At 31.9% G+C, this 18,067-nt stretch overlaps 1 protein-coding gene across 3 annotated transcripts in view; it reads right to left on the bottom strand.

Annotated features, from left to right (window-relative positions):
• Positions 1–2,559: 2,559 nt before the first annotated feature.
• Positions 2,560–18,067, bottom strand: part of LOC132742487 (tyrosinase-like protein) — a 30,203-nt gene continuing 14,695 nt past the window's right edge. For 2 of the 3 annotated variants that reach the window (XM_060730924.1, XM_060730925.1), the window contains exons 2-6: positions 7,076–7,173; positions 6,319–6,469; positions 5,620–5,732; positions 4,802–4,947; positions 2,560–4,401 (exon numbers count right to left, since the gene is read on the bottom strand). In XM_060730924.1, coding sequence (XP_060586907.1) covers positions 3,755–4,401; positions 4,802–4,947; positions 5,620–5,732; positions 6,319–6,469; positions 7,076–7,173 — 1,155 coding nt within the window. In that variant the 3' untranslated portion in view covers positions 2,560–3,754. Of the gene's footprint in view, positions 4,402–4,801; positions 4,948–5,619; positions 5,733–6,318; positions 6,470–7,075; positions 7,176–18,067 lie in introns of all 3 variants that reach the window. The other variant, XM_060730926.1, reaches the window with a different exon arrangement.

Raw genomic sequence — 18,067 nt, 5'->3', positions numbered from 1 at the left:
AAATGGATCCTTTTATAATTCAAACAAATGATTGGATAATTCTTAGGGGCCTCCGTGGCCGAGTGGTTAAAGTCGCTGACTTGAGATCACAGGTCCCTCACCACTGTGGGTTCGATCCTCACTCGGGTCGAAATCTTTCATGTGAGGAAGCCATCCAGCTGGCTTACGGAAGGTCGGTGGTTCTACCCAGGTGCCCGCTCGTGCCTGAAATAATGCCCGGAGGGGCACCTGGGGTCTTCCTCCACCAATAAAGCTGGGGAAAAAAAATCGACGAAAAATCTCGGCGGGACGCTCTAGGATGACCCGACTTGAGTGAACGGTCGCCCATATGGGCTTTCCGGCGGCGACCTTAAATAAACGCATTAAAAAAAAAAAAAAAAAAAAAAAGAATAATTCTTATCATCACTTAAGCAGAAAGATAACATCAAGTGACTGGCATTAAATTTAAATAAATATCCGTTTAAACTGTGGTATGTAATGTTTTTTTTTACAATGTCGTAGTCTGTTGGAATATTATACCGCTATAGTGGTTTCATTGTTTTGTGGTTGCTTGTTATGGAAAATATGATCCTCTGACAGAGACTGTCTAGTTTCCTAGAGCTCTCGACTAACCTTTTTTCTGAATATAAGTTAATTCATTCCAACTAACACAGTTGAATGAAATGACGTGCTTCGATACCCAGCTTAATAGTAAATGAGTTTTTGAAGATCGTTCAGCACGACATTATTGTTGCGTTTTTACATGTTATGTGGTATTTTTAGTTTCTTCTATTTGGCCTTTTTTCAACTTGGGTGGTTCCTGTATTCCTACTTGAATTCTGTATAATCACTCTTAGGATATGTTGCCTGCTTTTAAAATTTGTCTCTGTGATATGCAGGCTTCATAACCCAGATCCCCTTTCAAAATTCAATTTTATTTAGTTCCGCCTATTGTTTTCCCGTTTAGGGCATGCACTCGCATTCTTTTACTATGGGACCATACGCCGCTTTTCATGGAATGGCACTTTTGTGTCACATTGAAGGTTCCATGGTAACCACTTCCGTATGAACACATTTGTTTCCAAATTCAAAATTTCACCATTTTGTGTTCAAATTATGAATTCTGCTTAAGCCGGTGCTAGGGGGCGTGGATGGAAACTTGCACCTGCAACATTTTCAATTTTTCAGTGTCGGGCTTTCTTTACGGATTCTGTTTTTCTCTATTTATATGTGCATCAAAATTTAATGTTATTTGTTTTTGGGTGAAATGTTTCTGGAAAGTATCTTTGTGCATTTTTTAAGTAATTGATATTGTTTTGCACAATTGTTTATGGTATATATTGTTATACTATTAATTACATGTAATAGTACTTTTTTTTAAATCTCATTAACATTATTCTCTATCAGCTACGTAAGTTAAGTTATACTTTTTATGAGATATGATTTTAATGATACTATTAAAGGTATGATTTCTATGATCCCTTTTCAAATTTCCATTTTATTTAGTTACGTCCATTGTTTTCCCGTTTAGGGCACATGCATTGTTTCACTTGGGGACCATATGCCGCTTTTCATGGAATGGCCAGGACGTGTATCATTGAAGGTTCCAATATGACCGCCACATGAACGCATCTGCGGATGTTTCAAAATTCAAATTGTTTCCGATTCGTGTAAAATGTTGAATTCTTCTTAAACTGGTACTATGGGGGCGTTGACGGTAGCTTGCATTTTCCACTACCGTCCATGAACAGTCTTTATCAAACAGAGCCTTGCAACATTTCAATTTTGCCATGTCGGGCTTTCTTTAGAGTTTTTGCTTTTCTCTATTTTAATGAGATTGTATTCTTGTAGTTAGTAAGGATATGATTTGAACGGGATTAGTCAATTATGATATGAATTCAATCAGATAGTCTTCTTGCAGTCAAATAAGATTTCAAAGATAAAGTATTTTTGCCGTTAGTTATGATACTAGTATGAATACAATAACATATGATTTCAATGGGTTAGTGTTCTTGCAGTCAACAAATTATTTCAATGATTTTCTTTTAGTATAACTGCAGTCAAAAAGGAAATGGTTTTAATGATATTGTATTCTTGCAGACAGTTAGTACATGATCGTAATAAAATTGTATTATTGTAGTCTGTAAGTTTATGGTTTTTAGTTAGAAAATGGTTTTAGCAAGATTGTACTTTTGCAGTTACTGAGGAAATGGTTTTAATGATTTTGTGTTCTTGCAAACAGTTAGGACATAATTTAAATGCTTCTGTTTTAATGAGATCGTATTATTGCTTTCAGAGGGGATAAAATTTTAATAACATTAAGTGCTTGCAGTTGCTTACGAAATTGATTTTAATGAGATATTTTCATTTGCAATGTGTTAGGATATGATTTGAATGTACGTAATAGAAACTTAATAACATGTATATGCAAATATTCATTGGCATTAGGACTTTATATCATTTGAGTCATGGTGTTGAAGATATATTCAATGGAAGGAATGAAAACATTTATTAGAAGTATATCAACATATTGGTTTTAGAGGTCGGAAAAAATTTATGATATAAAAAACAAAAACAACATTGGCAACAAAACAGTTTTATTTTATCGAATTATTGTTCGAGAAAATGAGTGGCTTTAGACACTTTAAATACCACATGAATCATCACAATCATAAAATGATATAACGAGAGACAACCAAGCAGACGACAATGTTACGTTAAATAAAGCACTACTTTAGTATAGAATATAAGCCTGAAATTGAGTCAAAGCTTACCTTCCTACAAAACCCTTCTTCAGTTTTGAATTGTAAGCCAGTAGTCATTACAGAAAACGATTTGTTTAAACTATAAAAATGTGCAAAAAATGTAAAACATCAAGTTCATATGTTTAGAAATAAACTCCATTTTTTTGCTTTATTGTTATATCATATGTATTTCATCTTAAGCGGAATATTGCAATGTTTAACATTATTACATAATGGAATCTAGGTATTATAATTGTAACAATTCTTTCTTATTTAAGACTTAGGAGTGGGTTATGCGATGGGTAAACACTATATACCTTTTACAGGTGAAAGACAATTGGTACAGATTTAACAAGTATAAGATCTGCAAATAATGATGATTTTGAGACACTTAAATGCATAGCATTTTATTTACAAGGGTATGTTCACAAGAACATGTTCGTACTATTTTGACCATCTAAGCTTATCTTAGACAGTTATAAAGGTAAATTGTTCTATGGTATTGTACCTGAATTACTTCATTGAAGTCCAAAAATTATTCTTAAAATATATGTGTAAATGTATCATTGTAGTCTTGAAATTTAACAAAAATGGAAAAAATCGCTTTGCTCGATAAATGGTTAATTTCTCGATTACGTAACTTTTAACTTTTCGGTTCGATTATAAAATTATGAAATTGGAAAACAAATCCCCTAAACAAAAATACCCTTATGTCAGTGATGAAGAAATATATACAGGTAACTGTCGGCAAACTTCATAAGTTAAATAAATAATATAGAGCATATTTCTGACGACCGAAATTCAGAATTAGACAAACCTAACCTGAATGCCAACCTATCAGCGGTGTTGTTTATCAACATTTATATCTCATTAACAATGTGTTACTAAGAGGAATCAAGACAAGATTCAGATTTTGATGTCGATACCTTCATTTCATCACATCTATTTTCAAACACCCTTTGCTTTAAGCCGTTTGATGGCGCTATCACAACATGTTCATCTTTTTTCATCTTCTGGAATGTTTCATAAATTTAACCGAAGACGAATTGACCGTTTCCAAAAGTTGTAGCACCACCCTGTCTTGACCACCAGGGTAGCCTCTGTACAACAGGTCCTGTTTGGGCCATTGCGGTTGGTGAATTTTGATTCATTATTAATGGAACACAGCGTTGTCTACTCCAGTCGCATCTTAAATATTGCGACCCACAATTATTTGAGTTTGGAATACAAGTGGGCCGTCTCTCGTATCTGTAAATTCGACGGGTAAATATATCATTTATTCCATCAATTACTAAAAGTCTCCCTAAGCCCATCGAAGCTAATGGTTGGTGCGTCTGTTCACCAACAATGCGCGGGTAATCTCGCGCGGGATCAAGACCGCGCATGCGCTGATTTGTTCTAAAGTCTTCCCAAAGATAATCTATAAAAGCATGGTGAATATAGAAAAGTGGATCGTAAGAAGCAGACTCTATTCTACTCATTTGTTGCCCAAGATAAACGTGTACATCATTATGAAGTTCTTCAATATTGGTGGCATCAGGTGCGTTAGGATTTGTTATGTCAGCTATTATAGTCTGTGACATGATAGCTGAGATGTCATTTGGATTCATGAGCCTCCTGTCATTGCCTACGTCACGTCCTAGAGGACCAAACGGTGTTGACCAGAAGGAGAAAGGACCTGCAAAGGAAACGTGAATTTGTTGTCATAAGCATTCATAATACACATATTTGCTTTGTAAAGTACCTGATTGAAAATCCGGACCTGATTGAAAATCCGGACCTGATTGAAAATCCGGTAGCGTAAATTATAGTTAATATAAGACAATACATGCATAGAATATTATAAGCAAGATGTTTTATAATTATATGTATGACACAAAACTTTATATGCACTAGTTCTGGCATGAAACAAAGAAAAGAAATGCACCCAACGCATTATGCTACTTAAAAAAAACAGCTATTTTTATGGCGAAAAAATTATGTATCAATATTTATAGTATCAAGAGATAATGTCTAAATAGTCATAGGTTGATTGGGCTTGATATTTATCTCCTCCTCTATACTTATTGTTACCATACCTTGGGTAACTTGTCCATTTGCAGTTCCCATGAAGAGGGGTGAGAAGAGTATGGACTGTCTAGGACTCTGTAAACCTTCTTCTATCGTATTATCCCAGTAAGGAATTGTCACATTTGCTACTTTCTCACGCATTGCATTTTCAAACCTAAAATACATTCACAATATCTTCTATATAATAAGCATTTGCATAATTATGCAATCAATTCGTAATGCTTAAATCATTAAATGAAACTAAATTTAAAGGGCAACTAAAGGCCAAAGTGTGAAATGCATTTCAGAACAATTATCTTTTAAAGTAAAATGTGTTTTATCAAATGCAGCATAAATGACACATATGACTGTAAAATTTTCTTCAGTGTTAAAAGAAAAGTTCATTTTCTACTTATTAAATTTGATCAAATCAGTTGAGAATTTCATTTGTACAAAATATTTATTCTTCATCTTATGAAATTTCTTCAAATCAGTTGACAATTTCATTAGTAAAAAGGATTCATTCTTTATCATTTAAGTTGTATGTGTAATTGTTTATTATATCAACTTTCATAATTTTGCAAACTTTTTTTTTAAATTTTAATTCTTTGCCACGCTTTGAATATTAAGGTTACATTATGCTCATTTTTTCCCGAGGTCAAGTTGAGTTGATAGTAATATATTTTTCGAAAAATGACTATTATAGCGGGGATTGACTAGTAAATAATTATTTTTTCATTGTAAAATACAAATTGAATCAAAAAGTTATTTTGATTTTTACCTGTTCACTGACTATTTTCACTTGGATGGGAATAATGTCACTTTAATTAACAACTTATATACTTACAAGACAAGGTAAACCCTGTGCCAGCCGAGAAAGTTTGGTCCACCATGAGCCGACAGTGCGGTGTTCAGGTGATGTAAAGAAGCTAATGCATCGAATTTGTTTGGAGGAACGCTCTGTACAAAAATAATATATGTCTTAATTAAATGCTAGAAATAATGCACATGTTTGTATAATAATTGTATAATACTTATTGTCTCAATAAAATGTACGTGTATATGAAATGAAAAATAAATAAATGATTTTTTACCAGTATTTTTGAATATATTCAGGATAGTAGAAGTGTTAATGGTGAGGGCATTGTTTACTTACAAACTAAACTGAGCAATTACTGGTATTTAATAAGACGATGATTTTGTAAGTTTTTTTTCATTGATTTCTACTCGCCTCTTCACGATTTTTTTTTCCAGAAAAATCAGTTTTGATATTGATATTTGTAACTTTTGTCTTCGTAGCGAGATATGCTACATAAATTTTAGAATATTTACTTCACACCCGTAAAATGTAAGACAAAAAGAAAAAGTGGGGTCTCTGTTATCTAATACATTCAACTATTTGATTTAAAAGAGTTAGACATTTTGCAACATAATATGCCATTGTCGTAACTTTAATGAAGTTACTAAAAAGAACAAACGGATTTATTCAGTGCGCATATGTTTTCCTAAAAAAGGCATGAATGGTATTTTCATTTTGCTTGCTTACCGTGTCTTGTTTTAAAAGTCGAATAGAATTATGAAAGTTGTTTCTTTCTGCGTCTGTGAGCATGCGGTATTCTTTGCGCACGCGCAGTTCCCCTTCTGGTGGTAGGAAAAATAATGAGTTGAGCCAATTTAAGAATCTAGGATCAAGGGATCTGAAATATAAGATAATATACATGTATATGTAACTGTACACATTCAACTGAATTTAAAATAATATGGTGTGAACAAAGGCGATGTAAAATTCCAAATAGAAATATATATTACATACACATAATGTTTATAATTATTAAAGTATTAATATATTATTTATCATTGTATTGATATATTTAGAGAATACGCAAATGTTAAAAACGCTTTTGGTGTTTTGACACTAGTTCAAATGTAGGCGATAGATTGACTTTTAAAGTTGCATGCCTCCAGATGAACCAAAATATTTTGAGAAAATCCAAGTTGAGAACAATGTACTAGGTTTTTAAGACAAGTAAACAGATTCAAGATTCAAGTTGTGTACTGATTTAGCAGTTCTTGTCATCATATTTCTACTGTGTGACTAACGCAGTAGGGGTTATTTCAGCATATTTAACCACCATTTGGTAGTTTACTAGGATTGTAAGTGCCGTTTGCGTTGTGTAAATTACTTTCTTTGCTCTCTTCGCAATATTTCACTTTTCATAATTTTCATGAAAATAAGCATGTATATGGAGGCATGCTGCTTAAAATAAAATAAATCAAAATTGTATTTAAAAAAGACAATTTACCTATTTGCCGACGTTAAAGATGTTTGTTGAGCATCAATATCGTAATTCGGAAACAGAACCAAAATAAATAAAACACATATAGCTAAGGACGGCATTTTCTGAAAAATAGAAATATTAAATACGTTTAGAATTCTGTAAAAAACATCTGAAAAGAACTGCACTTGAGAACGGATTTACTGGTGCTTACTTTATATAAGAAAATATAAATGTATAATGGCATCGGGCGTTCTTTTGGACACCGTGTACTGTAGCATTTATCTGACAGTTTAAATATAATATATAAAAGTAATTTTAATTTCCTTTTAATATAATTATATTTAAGGATTAGGCATGTAAATTACTCTATGACAAAACATAGACGGTCATTGTAATAGCATGTATGTCAAGGCCGTTTCTTAACAAAAATTTAATCGTATTTTTGTCCATAGCAGAACAAAACTGACATTTTATTAGGCTTAAACATCAGTATATTATCTTTATTAATAAACATCAATGATAAAAATGTCATTTATCCGGATCATATTACAAAAGTTTAATCATATGCAATTTAACATATATTTACATATAATGCATACATGTATAATAAAGGCAGTAAGGTAATAAGTACTACCGCATCAGGTCATATTATTTATAAATGAATTTGAATACCAAATGCCACAAATCATGACATTCAAACAAAGATGGGTGGACATAATAAAACCATTTGATATATTTATTTCCTGTTTGAGAATAACAATCACATATACAAAAAAGTAGAATTCATCTTCAATATATCTTATGTTACAACATAAACAATATCTTTCCTTTCTGGACTACATTCACCGTATTCCATATTTTAAGAATTTAAAGAAGATCCTCTATTTCATTTTCAGAGTCCAAAAAGTCTATATCAAATGCATATTACATTCTATCTGGCCTGTTGTTTTTTTTGTTGTTTTTTTTTTGTTTGTTGTTTTTTTTATCGTTTTTTTTTTATTTTCAAAGTCCAAAAACCCCACATCAATTCCTTAATGCACTATAAGTAACAAAGTTGTGTCAAAATGTGAAGATATGGAGGTGGGAAATAAGGAGATCAATAAACATTGTTGAGATAAATGCTGATTCTGTTAAACTCGTGCTCAGCTGCAAAACCTGTATCAGTCTCGGTTAGCAGCTTGTCCAATATAGGTTTTACAGCTGTGTACTCGTCCAATAAAAGAATTCAGTATTGTACTCAACAATATATGATATTGTAATATCATTACAATGATATTGTAATATCATTACATATAGGACTCTTTATATTGTTACTTGTATATCAATGGCCAACCATATGCTCCCAGTTTAAGAAGCAAACATATGAACCATCTTTTATTAACTCAGGAGACGATACTGTTTGCAAAACAAAATCATGTCAGCCTTTAGTTTATGTCCACTTCACGTATTTTATGACATTATATAATACTGACAGGCCCATTACACATGACAGTATTTTCACAGTGGTGTAAGCACGCGTAATTGTTTTCTTTCATCTATTAATTACCAGTAATTATGTCTTTGCTCACAGGCTAAATCAGATGACTGCCCTAAGGTCATCAATTGTCAGACAAAATATAAGTGAATAAATGGCAGGTGTCAAATTTCTGTTTTTCCAAAAGCAAAGGTTTTGCTTACAGAAACATTTCAGTAAAAAGAATATCATGAAGTAAGAAGAGTAACATTTACACATATTAAGCAGTTATATAAAAAGCACCACAATTGAATTTTACACATAAAACACCTTTACATCGCATTTGCTCACATTAAGATGGCGACTCACATTTAGATAGCAATATGTTGTTTAAATAAAATTTGTTATGATAAATCTCATTATCATAAATTGTAGGATCATAAGTGGCCGAAGAAGTTCTCATTTAGCATGTAAAATGTCATCGAATTGGCAAAAATTAACATTGTCATCATAACCATCACAATCATCATCATCATCATCATCATCATCATCATCATCATCATCATCATCATCATCATCATAACAATTATATCACCTTCATAAACATATTCATATCATCATATCGTAGTCGTCATCGTCGCCATAATAAAAATAATAATATAGTAAATAATAATAATACAGACTTTACTTAACGAGAAAACTCATTTGAACAACATATCAATCTTCCATGACGATTTCAACAATGTACAATATAAATTTAACTTAATTATTGAAACTATCAAAATACATAAATGTTACATACACAAGCTTTTTAAGACAAAGTTATCAATTTGTAGTAAGAAATTGACACTAAAAATAATTTGTATTTGTTGCTAATATTATTTTTATACTTAATATTGTTATACTTAAGAGATTAACATTTATTCATATATCTATGTTACAAAATGACAGAATTCTTCGTACATTTTATAACTGACATACTTCTTTACTTAGGCTGAATCTATTCATGACATATTACTGTTGCAAAAATTCTATGTACGCAGTAGGGCACCGTATCATACACACTTGTGCAATATATGTGTAAATCGATTTCTCGATGTATCTACCATTTATGTGATTATGTGTGAACAATCCCGATTGCTATGTCATGAATGCACAATAAATGTCTATTAATCAAGTCGCCCGCGGTTATGTATGATGTCCATTTTACTATTAATATGATAATATACATGTGGGGCAAAGGACACAGAACTTTCACCATGTTAGCAGTATTTCCGCCTATGTTTTGTAAAATTCTAATATCAAGTTACCGCGAATGTTGGTTTTGTTGTTGTAATATTACCTTACTTTCATAGAAAAATCAAAGAATTACATAACAAAAATGAATCAATGTCCTAATCAATCAATTAATCAAGAGTGTTGTTTATACAAAAACTAATTTATCCTTCAATTCAACAATTTTTAGAAAAAGAAATATAACTTTAATGAATATAAACATATGTGTTTTTTAGTTTTAAATGAAGGCTAGTCTATGTTTTGTATATGTGTATTTTTTTTCCTGACCACAACATCGGCCATACTACAATCTTATTGGTTATACAAATATATATCAATGTACACTATTGTTATATGTAATATACTAGTAATATAAAGTAATATAATAAAAAGAACGAGAATCGCTTTTTTTCCATAGATTCCCCTGTTGTACACTTTGTTTTAAAAGCAGATATAACATGTTCATAAAAAATATAGATTGCAAAATATGTAATATCTACGCCACAACATGTTTCCTAATTGCAGAATTGTCAAATTTTAGTGCACTTATAGCTTTAAAGTGGGGTAAAAACTAACCATTTATCGGCAAAGTTTCTTTTGATTTCACATCACAAATACAAAAAAAAAATTCTACGACATAAAACACATTCAATAGAGTTTCTAATATAAATGTCCGTACACATTTAAAATTTGGCTAGCAATACTTTAACAATGTTTAAATGTATAATTGTGCTTAAGTCGGCGCAGGCATAATGAACAACATGTTTGCCATATTCAGATATAAGGTCGCACATTTTCGTTCTTATAAGAAAATAATGCTGGGCATAGAATGAATCCTGATTTAACATGATCTAACGTGATTGAAAACCCAAGTTTCTAAACTAGTACTGTGGAAAAAAGTAGTTGCCTCATTAGTATGCACAAACTTAAAGAGAATTAATGTAAAACAATAAATACAAAACTTGGTTTTAACTTTTTTTATTTTCAGTATACAATTCATAATTTTGTGAGAATTACAAACAGAATAATATACAAAGGTCCAAAGCACACGAAATTCCGGTTTAACCATAATTTGTATTCGAACATTTCCATCTATGTAACATGTAACATTAAATTAATTGATGCATATTTTGTTTATAGACAATGGCCTTGAAATAAATTGGTTAGTGTTGACAATGTTTAGGCACAGTTACCAGACAAAACTCTACCTAATGGTCATGTCCTATTTTCTCATTGTTACTTTAACTGGTCCAGTGTGATACAACTAATGTTTAATTACTCAAACTTTAATTTTCACGCGAGAAATGTATATAATATGTTTACGTGGTGTGATTTATTAATATACCAGACAAAATATACGGCCGTTCAACTATAAAGCTGTTGGCAAGGCACAACATATAAATGTTTTATTTTTGTTGTTTTGTTTTGTTGTGATTTTTTTCAAGTACAACTCTGTGTTTCAAATATACCTAAAACGAAATACACTTCAAATAAAATAGGCCCTAATGAAATGTAATAGCCAAACGCAGCTAAACCAGATATTATTAACATATGCATGCCACAGTACATGCCCCCCCCCCAACACCGGCTAAAGCAAAATTTATAATAATGTTTACAAAATTAACTGCGAATTTATTATTAATGCAGACTTAAAAACATTTTTTTAATTTCTATGACAAATGCATTGCTACATTTCATGTTTAGCTAAATTTGGTTAATTCCACGGTGTTTTTTGGTGATTAAGACGTGATGCAAATTACGATAAAGCCTTCAACGTTGGTGTGGCACGACTTCAAGTAAATACTTTTTTATATGCATATTAAAATTATTTCCGCTCAAAATTTGGCAGGCATTTCCTCAGCTTATTAATAATTTCCGAAATAGACAAGATTACCGCTCATGTAATCATTAATAATTTTCTCACGTATGACGTAAATAAACTGGTCTTTGTCCCATTCTGACAATGCGTTTAGTCAATGTGGTACAAACACTAACATTATGTGTTAGATCACAGCTTTTATTCACTCTACGTGGAAGATTTAATTTTGAATATGGCAAAGTTCATACTAATTAATCTTTTTTTCTGCATTTCATTTAGGTTAAAATTTTTAATCCTTTATTCAAAGTTCACCATAAGAAGGAAATGCCAACATGGGTTTGGTCAACCAGTATACCGGTTTCAAGTTGGATCAACTTGTTTGTGTCATATGACCAATATGTCGATTAACCATCGACCACACACATTCCGCACAACAATTGCGTTACCATTTGGTAGTGTTTTTGTAGTTTCCACTCTGGATCACGCAGTAAGCCACACTGAATTAACCAGAGCACACTTCAGCCACCACATCAAAACAGTTTACCAGTACTAGTTGCCTTTACTTTCGCAAGGAACTGATAACCTCTATACTTGCCAGAGCAGAGGTACAGTGCAAATGAAAGTTAAAAGGATTTCATGATCAATTATAACGATAGTGACCTGCACCGTCCGGGAAACGAACCGGGTCGCCCGATTCACAGTCCAACGCTCTACAATTGGAGCTAACCGGACTGTTGGGTTACCATTTCAGAATACTCATACATTAAGATTAGACTTCTCGGATTGAAATACATTTATTTTGATTCTTATCAATTAACAAAATATAGGGAGGTCACACTGGCTTATCATTTATATTATTACATAGACCATATAAAATAATTAATAATAATATACGTAACCAACGGAGATCATATTTCTTTTGTAAATTATAAATTATTTAAGTAAGAAACATTCTGAAACAAACAACTTCAATTATTTTACATTCTTTGCAAAATGATGGAACACATCCAACCACCGATATGTACGTGACCATGTAAACAAAGCTTAAAATCCTTGACTTTTATGACATAAACCTATTTTCGTTCGTACCATCGTGGATAAATTTATCATAAAAACAGACCCGTTATTAATTAATTTGACGAAAACTTCCTAAAATAATTCCCCCAAAAAAATATAAAGGTATCACTATGTCAAGGGCACATGTCTACCCAGCGTGTACTATAAATAAAACCGACATATGAAAAATTATATGAATAAATGTAATTTGTTATATGAAATAAGACAGATTTCAACTGTGCAACATTATCAACAAGGCAATGATGATGCACCATCCTTTTTAGGTTTTTGTAATTGATACTTTGTGTCAAGTTTTATTTAATGCAAAGTCTTCAGCTGAAAATGGGAGTAGAGAGTCAAAATGATTTTTTTTTCATTTTAAAATTAATCTAATGTTATGTACTTTTTTTGAAACTAGCATACTAGTATTTTAAAGGCAGATGTATTTTTAATATATGGAGACAAAGTGTCTTATTTTTATTTACGTTGTCCACGCACTTTCTTAAATTTTTCCAAAATTCTTGATACAGAAAAGCTTATGTAGTCCCAAGAAATCAGTGAAATAATTGTGCACCTTCTGTGAAAAACATGAAACTTGGCATAGTGGCAGGAAATTGTTTTTTAATTTATTTCAGCCTGGGATCCACTTTTATGAAATACTACCGATAAAAACCGAAGTACTCAAAAATCCGTATCCGGTCAGATACATGTTAACTCAATTCTCATTGGCCGTCTTGTTTAACTTATGTCCAAGTCTAAATTAAATACACAAGAACAAACATTTTGATTAAATAATGACTATTAGAGACATTTTGTCATGCCGTAATTGAATGAACATGAAAACGTGTAATTGATTTGCTTTTATTGCTTTGATGTTCAATTTACAGTCGGTAAAATGCTGGTTAAACAAAGGAAGGGCAGTAATAAAGAGAAATGGAAAGGTTACTATGTTACATCCTCATATGTATTATATGAATCATTGTATCATAGTCTTTAAGTGCAGATGTGATTAAACTTTTAAATCGTTATTCATCGAGTTGGTCAAATGCAATTAACCTGCGTGTGTGCGTGCTTAGGTGCGTACGCGTGTTTGCGAATAGACAGTTTATTCAAAAATACATTGTTGTTTTTTCCTATAAAATATTAGGATGAAGATCTTCATTGAAATGTTATAGTGTTTTCAAGTTTCTGAAATCATTTACAAAGCAAATCTTCCATTTACCCTTGCGATGCTAAATAGTTGTAAATGGACTTGTCCATTTTTCAATCTGGACTGAACCATTTTGAGAAGAATTTTAGAAATATGTACTAGCAATAATGCATGCCATAATCAGACGACAAGAATCTGCACTGGACGCATGGTTTGAAGCAATCGCCATCAGTATTGTGAGGTTTGACTTAAGTTGGCACATAACAGGATTATGTCTTTACAATATTTGATAAGTGTACGCATAGCAGATATATCTGTTATGTTCCTTTGTAACTTATTTGTGTAAGGACCATTGTCCATCTAAAAGGGCTGATTATTAACTTTTGGTTCTGCCCTGCGGGTTATTAACATTGACATCAATGCATCTTTCATTTATCTTACATATGTCTTCTATTATAGATATAATACAACACTTTAATGTCTACGTGTTATATGTTTTATAAATGAACTGGCTTTATGTCTTTTATATATATATGTTACGCTTAATAAAAATAATGTTATACCGATATTAACTTCTAATCGTTCTTGAATAACAATAATTTATCTTGCATTTTTGTTTTTCCAAATATTCATATAAATGACGATGACTTTAAGTATTGAAAAAATGGATGTTCAAGTGAACCATTTAATGATATAACTGCACACTTAACAAAAACATAACAATTTTGATGTTTTTGCAATTATTTATGTTATCTGCGCTCAATCTATGATACTGTGTGTTTATTTTTGTGACTTTAAGTGCTTTTAACTTCACAATAACCTAAACTTATTTCAAATTATAACAAAAACATTTTACAAAATTTACAACAGACAATATTTATGTAAGGGAGGAGAGATTCGGTAGGTTATTTTACACTGGTTAGCAATGTGTTAATTAGTAATGCATGTTACAATGTTTTAAAATTAGATCAAAAGCTCACGTGACACATGTAAATAACACCTTTCGGCCTTGCAAGTTATCAACATATCATCAGCAGTAACTTTTATAACAAATGTTAGATATAAGTCATGTAAGCATCCTTGTCAAGTATTGTCAATTTCGTTAAAAATGCCAGTTAACGAATTTCATAAAACAAATGCGAAAAAAGAGCTAGACAAATTGCAGTACCTAACATACAATTTGATATTAATTAATGTTTGCAATATAATAATAGCATTCCTTCAATGTAGCGACCCCCGGAGAAAAATCCTTTTTCAACTTCGGAAGCCCTCGGACATGATTTAATACCAGTAATTTAAAGGTCTTAGCCTGATTACTGGTGTTTATAATTCTATTCCATTAAGTTACTAAAATAATTGAATAAATACATTATTTTGTTTGCAAAAGAGAAAGATACACGTAAAGTAGTATCTTTAAATCATGACCATCTATCGATTAAATAAGATTTTATTCTCCCGTTTCCTGTGAAACTTTGCTATTACAGCTATTTTTGAACTTGGCTGAAAGAAGTTTTTTATACTGTGGTATTTCTATCCCTTGGTTAATATCTGGTCATATGGCCCGGAGAATACCGTTTACTTTTAGTATTATCCTTACATTAATCGAACATTTATAACCCAGCATGACGATGCAATAAATAATTATTACCTTTATTTAGTCATGTCAAGAGAGAAAATTATCTTTTTTATGTTATGAATGATTAAAGAAAATACTACAAAGAGGAGATAACATATTAATTACCAATACAAAAGACATGATATATAATTAGCTATAACTCTTCAGCTTTGATTTAAATGTCGAAATGTTCGTACAGAAAACGGAACAACGGAAATATTGAATTTTATTACAACATACATAATAATCAAACAACAACAAAAGTGTTTAAATGGCATTCTTTGTGAACATTATTCATCATTTATGTGAGAGAAACGTTCATGTATCAAATAATTTTAAATGGCGACACATACCAAAAACATTGATAGTGTTGCCGAGTTATAGGCAATAAACAACGGATAAGAAAAAAAATGAAAACAGTTCGTTGCCCTGTTTTCACTGAATTAATAAAGGGAGTCACCTTGCTGACACCTCCCGAAATGTGTCAATATTTAAGTAATGTTGTGCAGCAGTTACTGATGCTTTTTTTGCAGGCCATTAGAGGAGAATCGTTCTTCTGCTGCATTTGCATTTTCTATAAACCTATTTTTTAAATATGCAAAATATTGTGAAAATACTATGGTAAAAAATCTACAGTTTTTCCAAAATTTACTGTTACACAAGAACAAATGACGCTGTAACAAGAATAAGAAAGAACTCTACAAAACTAACACAAAAGAACTCTACAAAATGAGCTAGCAAGGACACTGTAGTAATCAAACATTGCCTCTACAACATTGGCAAACAAGATTTCTGCAACATGAGAAAGATAGAACTCTACCATGTAAACAAAGAAGAACTCTGCAACATGAACAAGAAAGGACTATGCAACATGAACAAGAAAGAACTATGCAACATGACCAAGATTAAACTCTGCAACATGAATTATAAGAAACTCTGCAACATGAACAAGAAATAACTCTGCAACATGAACAAGAAAGAGCTCTGCAACATGACCAAGATTAAACTCTGCAACATGAATTATAAGAAACTCTGCAACACGAACAAGAAATAACTCTGCAACATGAATAAAAAAGAACTCTGCAACATGTCCAAGAAAGAACTCTGTAACATGAACAAGAAAGAACTCTGCACGAACTTTGCAACATGAACAAGAAATAACTCTGCAACATGAACAATAAAGAACTCTGCAACATGAACAAGAAATAATTCTGCAAAATGAACAAGTAAGAATTCTGCAACATAAACAAGAAAGAACTATGCAACATGAACAAGTAAGAACTCTGCAACATGAACAAGAAAGAACACTGCAACACGAACAAGAAAGAACACAGCAACATAAACAAGAAATAACGTGAACTTGAAGGAATTCTGCAGCATAAACAAGAAAGAACTATGCAACATGAACAAGTAAGAACTCTGCAAAATGAACAAGAAAGAACACTGCAACATGAACAAGAAAGTACTCTGCAACATGAACAAGAAAGTACTCTGCAATACTGCTTTTAACATCTTATTATATACCAATAAAAGCAACATGCCCTCATTTTACAATATGTCATCCAAGACGTGCATATAGGTAAATATATAGTTTAGTTTTCATGCATGTCATAATATTTACTTTCATTCACAAAACTGACAAGATAAAAGCGTTATGTCAGATTTAAACAAATATAAAACAGAAATCTTCACAGAACAACGAACTTGATATGTTTTTACATCTGCAAATAGTACAGGGGACATGGTGATGTAAATGTGTTTGTATGTCACGTGTCTGTAACTATTTTATTCATGAAGCCTTCTACATAACTAATGCTTTATATCTAATTTAACCCTTTCCCTCATGAGCATACTGTGAAAAATGGCCGTTTTCATTGAAAAGCCTCCTGTTACAAGTTCAAACTGCTATGAAACTATGAAAAATGCTTCAATACTAATCAAACTTGGCACAAATGTTGACTGGACCATTGCCTTTGTAACCACATGCTTAGTTTTAAATGACCTGTTACCATGGCAACGATGGGACATCTCAAATTGCTAAAAATCACTTTTTTGCCTTGATTTTTTCCATCAAACTTTATTTCAAAGTGCTGCAACTTCTCAAGGGATTGAGATAGAGTCAAGTGCTTTTCAGCGTTGGTTACTAGTTACCTTATGATCGACCTGGGGCCATTTTTAGCCTCTTACAAGTCCAAAATTTTCTTGGCGATGAGGGGAACTACCGCTTCAAACCCCCCAAACAGAAGGGGGCACATCCCCTTTCTGGCAACCCCCTGATGTATCTTTTGGATGGGGGCGGCGCCGAAAAAGTGCTTACTTTTTTTAAGCAACATTTCTCAAACGAAAACATGTGCTTGGGACCTAAATAGGACATTTTTTTCACTATTTGAGGCCTAAAAGAGGGGGGGGGGCGGTGTCGAAAGTGCGTTGTTTCACGTATATATGAGGTAAAGGGTTAAACAAAAACAACAATCCAAACGTATTGAAGCGTAAAAATGAGATGAAAATGTCTGACTAACTTCTTTGAATAATCACAAACTAGTAGCTATGGTAATGAAAATGTGTTAAGAATTTAGAACTAATGTTAATTATCATCGAAGTGCACTTTAATGCGAAAAAACAACGTACAAACGAGTTAAATTTCACAA

This window comes from Ruditapes philippinarum, unplaced genomic scaffold, assembly GCF_026571515.1.
Source record: "Ruditapes philippinarum isolate M1 unplaced genomic scaffold, ASM2657151v2 ctg391_1_1_1_1, whole genome shotgun sequence".
Classification (NCBI taxonomy): Eukaryota; Metazoa; Mollusca; class Bivalvia; order Venerida; family Veneridae; genus Ruditapes; species Ruditapes philippinarum.
This window is presented reverse-complemented; position numbering and strand designations above follow the sequence as displayed.